Source organism: Bombina bombina, chromosome 1 (genome assembly GCF_027579735.1).
Source record: "Bombina bombina isolate aBomBom1 chromosome 1, aBomBom1.pri, whole genome shotgun sequence".
Classification (NCBI taxonomy): domain Eukaryota; kingdom Metazoa; phylum Chordata; class Amphibia; order Anura; family Bombinatoridae; genus Bombina; species Bombina bombina.
In genome coordinates, this window is record NC_069499.1 from 1157653858 (window position 1) to 1157669960 (window position 16103).

The window sequence follows — 16103 nt, forward strand, 5'->3', positions numbered from 1 at the left end:
CATACATGATGCCCTGCTTCAGCCCTTGCATATATTCAGCTTTCCTCCGATTTATTTAAAAAATCATCTCATTGTGCAGGAGGTTACCACCACTGTTAGGAATGTAATGATGCCGCACTGCAGCCCGTCCTGTTTGTTTCCAAAGTAGCCAGTTTCATACCGCACTGTGCACAAATAGAGTTCCTATTCCAATGCCTTATTTGTGTACAGTGCGGTATGAAACTGGCTACTTTGGAAACAAACAGGACGGGCTGCAGTGCGGCATCATTACATTCCTAACAGTGGTGGTAACCTCCTGCACAATGAGATGATTTTTTAAATAAATCGGAGGAAAGCTGAATATATGCAAGGGCTGAAGCAGGGCATCATGTATGAGCCTCACACACAGGGCGCACTGACAGGATAACTCTCTCACTCACCTCTCTAGACTTTACAGCACCATCTAATCAGACTGTTAACATTTGTTGCGTCTGCTGCGATCAATACTAGTAATAGTATTGATCACAGCAGACGCAACAAATGTAAACAGTCTGATTAGATGGTGCTGTAAAGTCCCGAAAATACCCCCAAGCTGCCCCCAAATACAAGCCAGCATACCTGCTACATTAACAAGGAAGCAGGCAGGCTGGAAGTCAGACAGGCTCAGTTGACACGCAGGCGCGCTTCTGTGGACAGTGCACATCCTTTTATGTGCACTGCTCCACCAAAAAAGCGCGATGCAGATGTGCCGGTGACGTCACTAGTGACGTCACCACTTCCGGTTGCGGCTGCGCAGTGAATGAAAAATGCATATACGTATATGCATTTTTCATTCGAAACTGACACACACGTGATAAAGAGGACAGGGAAACCGGCCAAAAATGTAAATCATTAATTTTAGGGTAAAAAGTGAAATATAAATTCTAAGGTACTGTTAGAAATATTTAAAATAGCACAAGGAATATTTTTATTATTGTCCTGTATAGTGTTGACTGGTCCTTTAAGTATCACTTCCTTTCCCCCAAACCCCAGTCATTCTCTTTGCCTCTTGTGCAAGGAGGAGGTGAATTAATTAGGTGTCTGTATAAGATTCTTCTATCAAGATTTTTTTGTTTTGAAGCATGAGCAAGCTTGCTCTGATATTCCATCACAAGCTGTGTTTAGCTGTGTTTCACGTTAGTCTCTTCAAAGGGCTGTGGTAGCTTTTAAGCAGTTAGAAACTTGTAAAGGGTGCTTTGCTGCGTTTTCCTAACATGTTGCTGCCCTGGTATAGAAAGCCTGAGTAGGTTTACTCTGTCTTTCTTTTTACACAGGTCTCTGAGGAGCGGCATCCTCTCATACTTGGTGAGTCATCTTACTGCCTGACGACTAGAATGCATGTAAGTGCCTTTTTGTTCTTCTGGTTAAGACCCTCTGCTTTTTAATGGGACTATCCTTATGGCTGATTACGGCAGTGGCAGGCACATTATGCATGAGACATGGAGACTGTTATCCTCCTTCACAAAAGGAAGGAGTTAACTACCAGTGGGCTAAATTTTAATTGCTGTATATATTTTTAGGTTATAATAAAGTACCCTAATAGGCCTAGTTCTTTGGGAGAATGATACAGGGACTGTTAAGAGAGCGTCTTTGGCGCCTTTTCTATTGATCTGCATAGTGTCATTCATCTGATGTATATGCAGTGCGTTTCTGGTGATTCCCCAGCTCCGTGATTAGTTGCATTATAGGAGCTGTGCGAGGGTGTCAGTGTTTTGTTATACACGTTTTTGGACTGTGAGATATAGGTGTGGAGTTGAAATTGCTGAATTTAAAGGGACACTGAACCCAATTTTTTTCTTTCGTGATTCAGATAGAGCATGAAATTTTAACTAACCTTCTAATTTACTCCAATTATCAAATTCTCTTCATTCTCTTGGTATCTTTATTTGAAATGCAAGAATGTAAGTTTAGATGCCGGCCCATTTTTGGTGAACAACCTGGGTTGTTCTTGCTGATTGGTGGATAAATTCATCCACCAATAAGAAAGTGCCGTCTAGAGTACTGAACCAAAATTAAAGCTTAGAAGTCTTCTTTTTCAAATTAAGATAGCAAGAGAACGAAGAAAAATTGAAAATAGGAGTAAATTAGAAAGTTGCTTAAAATTGCATGCTCTATCTGAATCATTAAAGAAAAAAATGTGGGTTCAGTGTCCCTTTAAGTCCTACAAGATACCTCATATTAAGAGGGAGTTAGTCGATGGAATAGAGCTCTTTCCGTGCCGACTTTTGGCCACGCCTCCTCTACATTATGGAGTGCTGCCATTTTAGAGGGGTTGAGCGCATGTATTCTACTACTCTCCGTTCTCCCACTTGAGAACGGAGCGAAGCTGACATTCTGCCTGTTTCTTATTTAGATGTGTTTTTTTTCTATACTGTCTCCTTCCGCGAGTCATCGTTCTGATTAAGTAGGAGAGTGCATTGGTTTTCTCTTAGCTCCTGCGTGGCATTGCAGGATCTGGAAGGCGGATCTAGTAGAGATGGTGTCTCTACCTCCGTGGTAACTTCCTCTGAGGAAGGATCTTCTGCTTCAGGGGTCCTTCCTTCATCCAAATATTGTTTCTCTGAAGCTGACTGCTTGGAGATCGAACGCTTGTTGTTGGATAGACGTGGGTTTTTTGATTCAGTTATTAAGACCATGATTCAGGCTCGTAAACCTATCACTAGAAAGATTTTCTATAAGATATGGCAGGATCCCAGGGATCTTATTATTTCTCCAGGTAGGCCTTGAGAAAGAGAGTTTTATCTGTTAGTACCCTCAAGGGTCAGATTTCGATATTTCCATTCCGCTGCTCAAGTGTCTGGCGAACGTGCCGGATGTACAATCCTTTTATCAGGTCCTGGTCCGAGTCAGGACTAAGTCAGTTGTTTCCTTGGAGTCTTAACCTTGTTCCTAAAGTTTTTCTTAAGGCTCTATTTGAGCCTATGCATTCCATAGATATTAAGTTGTTATCTTGGAAACGTTATTTCTTCTGCTCGGAGGGTTTCCGAACTCTCAGCTTTGCAGTGCGTTTTTCCTTATCTCGTATTTCAGGCAGATAAGGCAGTGCTTCGTACCAAGTTTGGTCTTCCTCCTAAGGTTGTGTCGGACAGAGATTTTAATCAGGAACTTGTTGTTCCTTCTCTCTGTCTTAATCCTTTTCATGAAAATACATCTGTTGCACAACTTAGAAGTTGTGCGGGACCTTAGATTTTATCTTCAGGCTTCATAGGACTTTTGTCATTCTTCTGTATTGTTTATTGTCTTTCTGGACAGACAAAAAGGCCAGTAAGCTTCTGCCACTTCTTTCTCTCTGGTTGAGAAGTTTTATCGTAGAGCTTATGAGCCTGCTGGACAGCAGCCTCCTGAGAGAATTACAGTTCTCCTCTAGGGCGGTGTTTTCTTCTTGGATCTTCAAGAAAGAGGCATCTGTAGAACAGATTCGTAAGGCGGCGACTTGGCCTTCTTTTTTGGGGGAGAAAGGGTCTTAAGCAGTGGTGCCTTCTGTTTAGGTTACCTGTCTTGTCCCTCCCGTATCATTTGTGTCCTCTAGCTTGGGTATTGGTTCCCAATAGTAATTGATGATGATGAAAACAAAATTTATGCTTACCTGCTAAAACAAAATTTATGCTTACCTGATAAATTTATTTATTTCTTGACACTGTGAGTGCATGGCCCTCCCTGTTTTTTCAGACAGTTTTGTTTATATAAACCTATGCACCTTTGTGTTATTTCCTTTCTCTCCTTTCCTTCGGTCGAATGACTGGGGTTTGTGGGAAGGGAAGTGATACTTAACAGCTCTTCTGTGGTGCTCATTGCGTCCTCCTGCTGGCCAGGAGTGATATTCCCAACAGTAATTTATGATGATCCGTGGACTCACCGTGTCAAGAAATAAATAAATTTATCAGGTAAGCATAAGTTTTGTTTTTCACCACTAAAGGGTGTTAGTTCATGTGAGTCATATAGATAACACTGTGCTCATACACGTGGAGTTGCCTAGGAGTAAGCACTTATTGGCTAAAATGCAAGTCAGTCAAAAGAACTGAAATAAGGGGGCAGTCTGCAGAGTCTTAGATACAAGGTAATCACAGAGGTAAAAAGTGTATTATATCTGTGTTGGTTATGCAAAACTGGGGAATGAGTAATAAAGGGATTATCTTCCCAATTAACTTCCCAATTTATTTTTATCACCAATTTTGCTTTGTTCTCTTGGTATTCTTAGTTGAAAGCAAAAACTAGGAGGTTCATATGCTAATTTCTTTGACCTTGAAGACTGCCTCTAATCTGAATACATTTTGAACACTAGAGGGCATAGTTCACATGTTTCATATAGATAACATTGAGCTCATGCACGTAAAGTGACCTAGGAGTGAGCACTGATTGGCTAAACTTCATGTCTGTCGAACTGAAATAAGGGGGCAGTCAGCAGAAGCTTAGATACAAGATAATTACAGAGGTAAAAAGTATATTAATATAACTGTTGGTTGTGCAAAACTGGGGAATGGGTATTAAAGGGATTATCTTTCTTTTTAAACAAAAATTCTGGTGTTGGCTGTCCCTTTAAAGCAATAACAATTCTGGTGTAGACTATCCCTTTAAAGTTTTTTATATATCTTAAAAGGTATTTAATGGTTGCTTGTTATTATTTCAAACATTATATATATTTTAAAATATATGTGTATATATAAAATACTTTTATAACAATATACATTGTACGTGACTATGCCTATCACTTAAACTGTAAACCTTTTAAATAAGGTGATTAGGTAAGGGTAGTTTAAGGGTTAAAGTGAATGTAAATTTATATGATAAAGTGCCAGGTTTTTAAAAATCCGATTAAAAACAGGGGCACTTTAATTCATCAATATTTACATTTCACTTGTGTTGTGAAAATACCTTTTAGTCTTGACAGCCGCTGCATCGCTTCCTCCGCCTGTCGCAAAGCCTCTTCCCGGGTCTAATATGAGGAATCCGGCTTCCTCCAATCATGGCGTTGAATCAGACACTGATTCCCTCTGGGGGAAGCTGTGATTGGAGGATGACCGATCAGTCATTTCTGACGTATGAAGAGGCTTGCAATGACCGGTGGAATCGCTGGAGCGGCTGTCAAGATTAAAAGGTAAGTATTTTCACAACATGAGTGAAATGTAAATTTTGATTAATTAAAGTGCCCCTGTTTTTGCAGTTTTTTTTTGTTAGTTTTTTTTTTTAGCTTTATTGAAGAAATTCGACAATACAGATATTTATAATGCAGACAACAATAACAATTTTGCGATACCATACAACATTGTTCTTAATATGCATACATTGTGAGATCGTAATAGAGCTTATAATTTGAGTTTAGGGTGGTTTCCAGGTCTCATGATCAAATAAGCCCAAGAGGTTTTTTTTTTAGTGTTTTTTTTTTTTTTTTTTAACCATAACTTTAGTGACTCAATGTCCTCAATATAACATTAAACATGGACCATTTAAAACTATACACCATTTCCCCTGTTTTTGAAGATATATATCCATTGTGGGGTGTTAATAGGAGATAATATACAAACTACAACATCAACAATCTTGTATATTCGAGCTCTTGTACAGTTATATTTTTAACAACTAATGTTAGAGTTAATCTTCTCTGGAGGTATTATGTATGAAGCTTACAGTAATGTCACTAAAATACAATGGAATATTAACACTGAATAATGGTGGAGCAACTCTTTGATTGTCAGATATGACGTCTTCGCTCAGAGACACTTATTTAGCTCTGCTATGATTTAAGCATATCCACTTATTCTGTCCACAATAAAACTCAAGAGGAGAAAGGATGCATAAAAAGTAATTACATGCTACATAAATAATAACATGGTGTACGTACACCCAATGACTTCTTATAACATGTCCAATAATTAATTGGCTGTAGCAGTAGTGTCAGGTTTATAGCGTTTCAGCAGTATATGTTCTATGCACGTTAATGAGTGTTAGGGCAGCACAGACCCAGTTAAGGTGTCTATCCTATCCCTATCTTCCAAACACTAATCAGTCTCTGCAATTCAGAATGTCTTACCGCCATGGATCTAATGGTGAAGGAGGGACGCTGTAAAATAAGCGAGGCGATTTCTAGTTTCCCTGCAGAGGCTGCCACATTAGTGAAATATTTTCCAGTAGTTGAATACGGATGGGCAGCGGTACTAGTATGAGATTCAGGTTGTTTCAACAATAATTGCCGTAAATGGGTATTATTGACTGCATAGCTGATGGATGATGTCATATATTTTATCGAGTCTGGTTTCAGATCAAACAAAGCCAAATGCGGATGAGCTGATTCGCCACCCTTAGGGGACTGTATGCCTTCTCTATCTGCAGTTAGAGGTGATTTCAATATCCTGTCGGTTTATCACCAAAGTCGGTCCAGGGGTGCTGTTGACTCTCTGTTCGCTAGTATATACCTCAGAGTTATTAATAAGGTTGGGTAAGCCGTTAGTTGCTGTTGCTAGCAGTTATGTTGGCTTACTGATGCGCTTGGTCACGTCGGATTGTAAGGTCAGGTTTGCTGCATCTTCCTGACAATGCCGTGTGCACGAAATCTTATTTTTTGTAAGTATGACACTATCCATATATGAGAGGAGCTCTTGTTCTGATGAAGTTCTATCAGTTAGAGCCTGAAACAAAGCCTCAATCTTGGCACGATGGCAATCTAACTTGTCTGATATGTTGTCGCTCCACGTGGTTGTGATTATCTTCGCCATTGCTAATAACGGAGTAGGTCTTCAGACAGATAGTTGTTGCAAGGTTTGTAGAGAGGTGAGGACTTGTTTAGAGAAATTAATTCAGTAAGGCAGGTTTCTTCTGCCAGCACTGGTAACCCAGTATTTGAAGAGTAGGTTAGTTACTTTTGCTGTTATATCTCTGTAATCAGCGGATTAGAGAGGATCCTATGCAGAGCTCAAAGAAAATGCGTGCTGTTCGGACACGCCCCCCCAAAAGGGCCCCTGTTTTTAATCCTATTTTTAAAAACCGGGCACTTTATCAACAAAATTTACATTCACTTTAACCCTTAAACTGCCCTTACCTAATCACCTTATTAACCCCCATAGAGGTATGGGGGTAGTTAGGAGATTAAGTCCTACTGTATGCTTTGAACAATCACCTAATCAACTAAAGTACTTTATAGAAACTAGACCTTTTTATAGTTTTATTTTCAATATTTAATGGGACAGTCAACACTTACTTTAACATGTTTTTATATTGAAAATAACAAAACGGAGGTCCGCCTACACTATACCCCTCCTGCCTTGCCGCCTTGCTTCTGTCCTAATCAGCGGCGCTAACTACTCTAATACCCAGTAAATATGGATGCCGGACTCCCCCCACCATTACGTAGCTGCCTTCTTCTTCAACTGATAAGCAAATCAGAATCCAGGCATCGGACAGAAATTGCAAGCGCGTGCAATTTCAGTCCGAGGACTGGATTCTGATTTGCTTATCAGTTGAAGAAGAAGGCAGCTACGTAATGGTGGGGGGAGTCCGGCATCCATATTTACCGAGTATTAGAGTAGTTAGCGCCGCTGATTAGGACAGAAGCAAGGCGGCAAGGCAGGAGGGGTATAGTGTAGGCGGACCTCCGTTTTGTTATTTTCAATATAAAAACATGTTAAAGTAAGTGTTGACTGTCCCTTTAAACAACTAATATAATTATAAAAATACATCTACATATTATGCTAAGGCTAATCTTAATTTTTTCTTTGAATTATTATATCTAGTATGTGTTTACCATCTCTTTTAACATCGTAGTTCATATTGTTACTGTCTTTATTGACAGGAGAAACCAGGGGAAGCTGAGATTATAGAACCAGTACAGCCAGAATGGTTCACTAGCTACCTTGACAGGGTATGTATATTTTGTCTACCAGGAAATCCTTATATTTTATTTACACTATATCATATGGACATTTTACTTACAACTTTTTTGTTTCCTTGTTAAGAAGAGCTTTTTAAAAGTACTATTGTTTTTTTAATAATGGATATTAAATAAATCCAATATCTTTGTCAGGCTTGTAGGAATGTATTAAAGGGATATGAAACCCATTTTACTTTTATGATATCAATCGGTAAGCATCAATAGAGCAATATCACTTCTGCACAAACATGCATTTCCGGCTATGATTTCAGGTTCACAGCAATGTGTGTTATCTTGCAGTTTGTGAGTACAATGTCCTTTGCAATGTTCATTTATAGTACATGGCTTGGCAATTTTAACTTAAATGACAACCCAACTTTTTATATATATATATCCCAAATTGTGAAGGAGCACCAAATCATTGTTGTTATTTCTTAATAGGAACAGAGAGGACAAAATGAGGTTAGAAAATCCACAGAAATGCCACCAGACTGGTTCACCAACTATATGAAAATGGTATGTACCTTACAGGCTAATGATTAAAGGGACATGGAGTATTCTCTATTATCTAAGATGATTAAAGGGACATGGAGTATTCTCTATTATCTAAGATGATTAAAGGGACATGGAGTATTCTCTATTATCTAAGATGATTAAAGGGACATGGAGTATTCTCTATTATCTAATTTGCTTCATTCTATTGGTATCCTTTGTTGAAGAAGCATAAATACACTATTGGGAGCTAGTTAACACACTGGATGAGCCAACAACATGAAGCATGTATGTGCAGCCACCAGTCAGCAGCTTCTGAGCCTATCTAGGTATCCTTTTCAACAGAAGATACCAAGAGAGCTAAACAAATTAGATAAAAGAAGTATATTATAAAGTTGTTTAAAATCACATGCTCTATATATGAAAATTTGGATTTCATGTCCCTTTAATGAACTTAAATTTTAACAGTGTTGCTGATTTAGGGCTACTCTGAACAACAGCAGTTAAATTAGCACTACAGGCATCATTTGGTTTACTGCATTATTAGCGCATATATAGGGCACATTTGTGTAAACCACGGGACATCACATATGGGATTCCACTCCAGTCCATTAGGAGAAAGCAAAAATGCCCTAACATATCAGAGCTCTGATCTCACACAGTTTCCCAGAATCCCTCAGTCAATTTTTTTGCCTCCAAGATGGATTGAGGTGAATTCTGATATGATCTACACGTTGTTTCATATAGGGGTTCTCCTACCAAGCTGAGACCCCGTTGACCCCTCAGAGTGCCTCTTGGACATAGGGGATGAGAGGAGTTCAGCCAGGCAGTGAGAATTATTCTCCCAGTGTGGAGATGTTACAGGCCTCCCAGGTCAAATGTGGAATGATATTCATAATATATATGTTTGTGTGTGTGTGTATATATTTTCTTCTTAAACAGGAAGAGTCCACAGCTGCATTAATTACTTTTGGGAAATAAGAACCTGGCTACCAGGAGGCGGCAAAGACACCCCAGCAAAAGACTTAAATACTCCTACCACTTCCCTCGTCCCCCAGCCATTCTTTGCTTTTCGTCCCAGGAGGTTGACAGAAAAGTGTCAGAAGTTTGTTTTCGTCTCTTATGGAGGGTAGTACTCTTCGACATGGGACGGGAGTTTTAAGTAATCCTGTCAGTCTCTCAGTGAGGGCTTGGATGAAAGTTAGAGTCTGGAGATGCAGGAAGAGTCCATCCCGACTCATTTTAACAACTCCACAAGCAATCAGCATTGTCGAACTTTGCTTTGCTGCATGCTTTCTTCTTTCAATTCAATGGCTGAGGCTACTATCCGTCACACTTGAAGGGCCGTGTTTTTGTTCCACGGCTTAGATTCTGGTAAGATTGTTTCTGTCAGGTTAGGAAATGTCCAGAAGAAGACCCAAATGCGAGGGCGAACTTAAACGACACCCTTGCACTTGGAGTTTAATCCAGGATGTGACCCCACGACAACCTCTAAAAAACAATGTACTCACGATATGGAGCAGAGTTAGCCTGAGTCCAAAGTAATACAAGATATCAGCCAAATAGACTTCTGAGAAAGGTTTCAGGAAATGTCTTCCACAGAATCAGGAGAGCAGGGATAGTCCACTTATACTCAGACAGAGGAAGGATAAAACAAGAAACAGTTAATAATGCAGGAGTAGGTAACTTGTTATCAGGCAGTTTGAGGGTTAACACTGTGTAGTCAGTCCTTGCAGAGTTTGGCAACAGGTTATCAGGCAGTTTGAAGGTTAATACTGAATAGTCAGTACTTGCAGAGTTAGACAACAGGATATCAGGTAGTTTGAAGGTTAACGCAGATAAATCAGTACTTGCAGAGATTGGCAACAAGTTATCATGCAGTTTGAGAGTTTACACTGAATAAACCGTATTTGCAGTATTTGGAAACAGGTTATCAGGAAGTTTGAGAGTTAACCCAGCATAGACAGTCTTTGCAGAGTTTGGCAACAGAAAATCAGCAGTTAGAGAGTTTCACAGTGAAGTCCTCACAGGAGCCACAAAGAGTAACAAACAAACGGGCACTGAAGAAACAGGAAGCCCGGAATAAAAAGCCTGGTAGTGGCTTCCCAGCGGCCGAGCGTGACAGTTTCATTTTACTTTCATGATTGTACTGTAACTCATTTGTTCCTGCAAACTCACACGAAAAATACAGAGTCTCAGTGGGACTCCTTTAGTATCTTGGAATCAAGGGTTAATATCTCCTGAGGGGGATTATTGAAAAGTTTTTTTTTTAATCATGTTTGTTATGCGATTCATTCTGCTTATGTGTAGTGTTAACTGGGCTCGTGGCTTTTTGGAACATAATGACCTTTCGAAGTGGCGCGACCTTACGGTTGGGCAAGCTTTTTTTGGACTGTACGGTTCACCTTGTGACCGGGCATGTCTACGTTCTGGTCTCCCATTTCCGCATTCCTGACTGTGTGGTGACAGAGAATTCTAGTCCGCTGGTGTCTGGTGATAGGAGGTGGTGAGTGCCCCAGCCATTGTGGGTGTCAGGTGCTGTTTACATTGTTTTATATATAGTCCATTTTTTGGTATTCTTTATCCAGTTATGGAGGATGCTGATATTGAGATTGTTCAACTTTCTGATTCAGATTCTTCGTCCTGTGACAAATGTGAATTGGCCCCATTGACTCAGTCCGTTATGTTCTTTAGGCGGTCCTAGAGCTCCTTGTTCCTCTGGCTCTGGAAATCAAAGGACTGCTGAGCCATCCGACTCGGGGGCCCTGTCCTCCTGGGAGGCGAGTTCCCTACCGCTCCCTACTACTACTACACATGCGTGTAACCCAGGTTATTTTTTTTCCTCCTCGGAGGGTGGATTGTTCCCCCCGGAGGTTGTGGCACGTTTTCGCTTTTACATACTTTTGGGGCTTGCTTGTCTACAAAGTCCAGATGTTTATTTGCATTAGGGCTCGTGCCACAGGAGGGCATGTGAAGTTCCCTGCGGGTGTAACTGTTCCTGAGTGTTATGCCTTTCGTTACAGGGTGGCTCGCCTTCGTGTTTTACTCAGACACGTTTTTGAGCTGTTTGGGGACCCTATCCTTCACGGCTTTGGGACTCATCAGTCTTTTCCTTTGAATTGCTCACCTCATTAAACATGGGGGATGATGTAATCTCCTTTAAATCTTATAGAGATCCTTCCCAGTTTTGTTGGAGGAACAGGGTTTCCGTTAGGCTGGTCTTGCGGATCTTTCTGTTCTTCTTCGGCGTTAACCCTCGGGTTGCCTGTTATTTTATTTTATCTGGTTAGGTTGAATTTTATTTTTATTTTTCATACTATGTTTCCTGCGGTAACTTTCTCTGGGATCGATACTTGCTGTTTGCTTCTACGGAATTTGTTTGGGACACGTTAGTCCCATGTTTGTCTGTTTTTTCTTCCTCCATCTCTGAGGGCGGATTTAGCCAGCTTGGCAGTTATGACCCTGGTTGCAGACTGGTCCTGCTTGGGTTCAGATCTTCTGTCTCGCGGCTTATTCAGACACGTGGCGCCTATTATACCTTGCTGGTCAGGTTGGGGTGCCGAATACTTTCTATATTATTTATGTTTCATCCTTACTTATGGGATATCGCCTCCTAGTCAGCAGGAGGAGGCAAAAAGCTCCACAGCAGAGCTGCATAAATAGCTCCTCCCTCCCCCCCAACCCAGTCATTCTCTTTGCCTGTGTTAGTGATAGGAAGAGCTAAAGTGAGGTGTTAGTTTAGATTCTTCAATCAAGTGTTTTTTATTTTCAAATGGTGCCAAAGTGTACTATTTTTCAATTAGATCAGCCTCTGCAGTTATAGCTTTTCAGCTTTGGGAACTGGTGGGGTTTTTAACCCCGCTGCGCCTCTCATTATGGTTCTGCTCTGAGGTGATGGTCTTATAGACCTTAACTAAGACCCTTATTTCTTCACAGGACCTCAGAAGGAAGAGTGGACCTCTTGACACTGTGAGAATATTGTGCTGTTCCTCAGCATGGAGGTAAGGACTGTCTTTGTTTCTGGGGCCATGCAGCATATCTCAGTCGACTGTAATCTGCCTTTGACATTGAACAGTATGAGGGTTCTCTTTAACAAGGGAGAGCTTACATACTGCTTAACTTCCAGACATTCTGGCACTTTGTTTTAGCCTACGAAGTGCTGGGACATTGCAGGGGTTACCTATGTTATTGGAGTTTACTTTATTATGTTTATTTGTCAAGACTCAGTAAATCAGTATAGAGATGGCTGACGCAAGGGGTCCGGTTTTATTGTGCTGTACTGCAAGGTTTAATGCTTGAAGTGTGGGTACAGGGTTCCGGTACATGGCGGTTCTTTCTTTTTTTCCTGGGGTTTGTGTTATGTGTTTACGCCCACGAGGGGCGGGGCTTGATGTCGCGCACTTAGCCGCCCAGTTTCCTTTTGTCTGGTATTCGGTCGCATCCTCCTCATGGTTCCTAAGATTGCTTGTTGTGGCATATAGAACAAGTGATCTTAGGGAAGTCGATCTTAGCAGTTGACGATTAGTCTTGTGGGGGCAGGTAGGAGCTGCGGCAGGGTGACTGTTGTTTTTTTTTTGGCAATCTAATGTGAATGTTATTATCGTGCAGGAAGAGGTATATATATATATATATATATATATATATATATATATATATATATATATATACATACACACAGAATTATATCTGCACATTATTTATATAGACTTTTTCTTAAAGGCACAGTAAAACAAAGTTTTGTTTTTAAACTAAGTCCTACTGTTAAATTAATTTTCAATATTTGACCAAGTTTTTGCTTTTGCATCTGTTATCATGGATGACCTTGAACAGCATACATGTCCCATGTGTTTAGATGCCATTGTGGAACCCCCGGTTACTCTTTGTGACACTTGTATTGAGAGAGCCTTACAATGTAAAGAGAAAATATTTTCTTCTACAAGATACGACGAGTCCACGGATTTCATCCTTGTGGGATATTAACCTCCTGCTAACAGGAAGTGGCAAAGAGCACCACAGCAGAGCTGTATATATAGCTCCTCCCTTCCCTCCACCCCCAGTCATTCTCTTTGCCTGTGTAGTAATAGGAAGAGGTAAAGTGAGGTGTTAGTTTTAGATTCTTCAATCAAGCAGTTTTTTATTTTAAATGGTACTGGTGAGTACTATTTTTCTCAGGGAGATTTGGAGATTAAGATTTCTGCCCTGAGGTGGATGATCTTAGCAGTTGTAACTAAGATCCACGTTGGTTCCCACAGAGTTCTGAAGGTAGTGCAAGAGAAATCTTCAGTGTGGAGAACGGTTTCATGCTACAAGCAGCATTGAGGTATGTTTAGTCTTTTACTTCTGAGGAGACTTGGTATATCAGAATTGACTGACATTTTTCCCTGCAAGGAAAGGGGTAAGCAGTAGACCTGTACGTAAAGGGTGTTACTGAAAATCCTGTGTTTATGTTTGTATTTGATATAGTACTGGGCTGAAAACAATAATCAATAGGACACTGGGAGAGGCAGCTTGACGTTTTTTATTTGATCACATAACAAATAATCAGTATGGCTGCAGTGTTACAGTAAGGTTTTTAGGGGACCACATGGCTTACTTTGCAAACCGCTTCCCATGCGGTTATACAGACTGATATGATCGACGTCCGTGATGGGCGAGGCCTATTTTCACTCGCTCAGACGGACAGTGTACTCTGACAGAGAAGGCAGCAGGCATTAGCTCCGGTGGGGCCTACACTGGTATTCTGTGCACCAGATCATTGTCGAGTCATTTTGCAGTACCCAGGGGTCATTATTTTCAATAAAATATTTTTTGTGCTATAAAATGTCTTTTAGAGGTTAAATTCACCCTTTGCTCTTAGGGTGCAATAATTTTTGGCCCAATTGAATAGGTATATTTAATTGTATAGCGTTATTTAAACGTTTAGGCAGTTTAGGAAAATTTGTGCGCTTTTTTATTTTTTAAAGGCGCAGTACATATTTTTCGAAAAATTGTTGAAATTAATAAAGTGTTTAACGACTGTTGTGGTTTATGCTAGTCTGTTCAACATGTCTGACATTGAGGAAACTAATTGCTCTATGTGTTTAGAAGCCATTGTGGACCCCCCTCTTACTTTGTGTACCTCTTGTACTGAAAAGGCTTTACAATGTAAAAAACATATTTTAGGTAAAGAAAGTGTGCCTAAGGATGATTATCAGTCTGAAGAGAATCAGGATATGCCATCCAATTCTCCCCAAGTGTCACAACCTTTAACGCCCACACAAGCGACGCCAAGTACCTCAAGTGAGTCTAATTCTTTTACTCTGCAGGATATGGCTGCAGTTATGTCAACTACCCTTACAGAGGTATTATCTAAATTACCAGTGTTACAGGGTAAACGCAGTAGGTCAGGTATTAATGTGAATACTGAATCCTCTGATGCTTTATTGGCTATTTCCGATGTACCCTCACAGGGCTCTGAGTTGGGGGAATTGCTGTCTGAGGGAGAACTTTCAGACTCAGGAAATGTTACCTCAGACAGATTCGGACATCATGTCCTTTTAAATTTAAGCTTGAACACCTCCGCCTGTTATTTCGGGAGGTTTTAGCGACTCTGGATGATTGTGACCCTATTGTGATACCACCAGAGAAATTGTGTAAAATGGACAAATATCTAGAGTAAGTGCCTACTTACACTGATGTTTTTCCGGTTCCTAAAAGAATTTCGGAAATTATTAAAAAGGAATGGGACAGACCGGGTATACCGTTTTCTCCTCCTCCTACTTTCAAGAAAATGTTTCCAATATCAGACACCATTCGGGACTCCTGGCAGTCGGTCCCTAAGGTGGAGGAAGCTATATCTACCCTGGCTAAGCGTACAACTAATGGCATACAATGATGATTGTACCTGCTGCAAAGAAAAACAGTCCGCACCAAGTAATGCAGGTAAAAACAGACTTTATTTAAAGTCTACACACTTTTGAAGGGTACATACAAGCTCGGGAGAGAGCTAGGAACAAACAAAAATGTCCGATGCGTTTCCTGCCCATAGGAAGTGGAAGTGCCTACGGGGAGGAAATGCGTCGGACGTTTTTGTTTGTTCCTAGCTCTCTCCCGAGCTTGTATGTACCCTTCACAAATGTTTAGACTTTAATAAAGTCTGTTTTTACCTGCATTACTTGGTGCGGACTGTTTTTCTTTGCAGCAGGTACAATCATCATTGTATTCCATTGGATTTCCTTTCTCAGGAGATAGGAAGTGTCTCCTTACCTGCTTACAAGGAGTCTCGTCATCAGCCCGTTGAGCGGAATCAGCAGAACAAGGTAACAATACTTTGTAATAGTGTTGCAAGTTTACGGCACATCATACTCTTAGTACATCTGCTTATCTTACTGCAAAGACTGACAAGGGACATATATTTGACACACGAATTGCATTAACATTGACAAACAGTTTGGGATATAACGACATAAACAGAACTGTTGGTATTATCACTTTTTTATTACGAAAATTAAGTGCAAATCGTAATCCAGTGTGCAGACTGCAAATCCTGTTAAGCGTACAACTATACCCTTTGAGGACAGTTGTGCTTTCAAAGACCCCATGGATAAGAAGTTAGAGGGTCTTCTAAAGAAATTATTAATTCATCAGGGTTTTCTTTTACAACCTACAGCTTGCATTGTTCCAGTGACTGCAGCAGCTTTTTGGTTTGATGCTCTAGAAGAGTCTCTGAAGGTTGAGACCCCTTTAGAGGACA

The 16103-nt window shown here is 40.4% G+C and overlaps 1 protein-coding gene across 2 annotated transcripts in view; it reads left to right on the top strand.

The window, feature by feature from the left end:
- The window catches only part of NBR1 (NBR1 autophagy cargo receptor), a 357560-nt gene that overhangs the window by 67266 nt on the left and 274191 nt on the right, over positions 1-16103 (top strand). For both annotated transcript variants that reach the window (XM_053699587.1, XM_053699588.1), the window contains exons 7-8: positions 7802-7870; positions 8321-8395. In XM_053699587.1, the coding sequence (XP_053555562.1) occupies positions 7802-7870; positions 8321-8395 (144 nt within the window). The remainder of the gene's footprint in view (positions 1-7801; positions 7871-8320; positions 8396-16103) is intronic.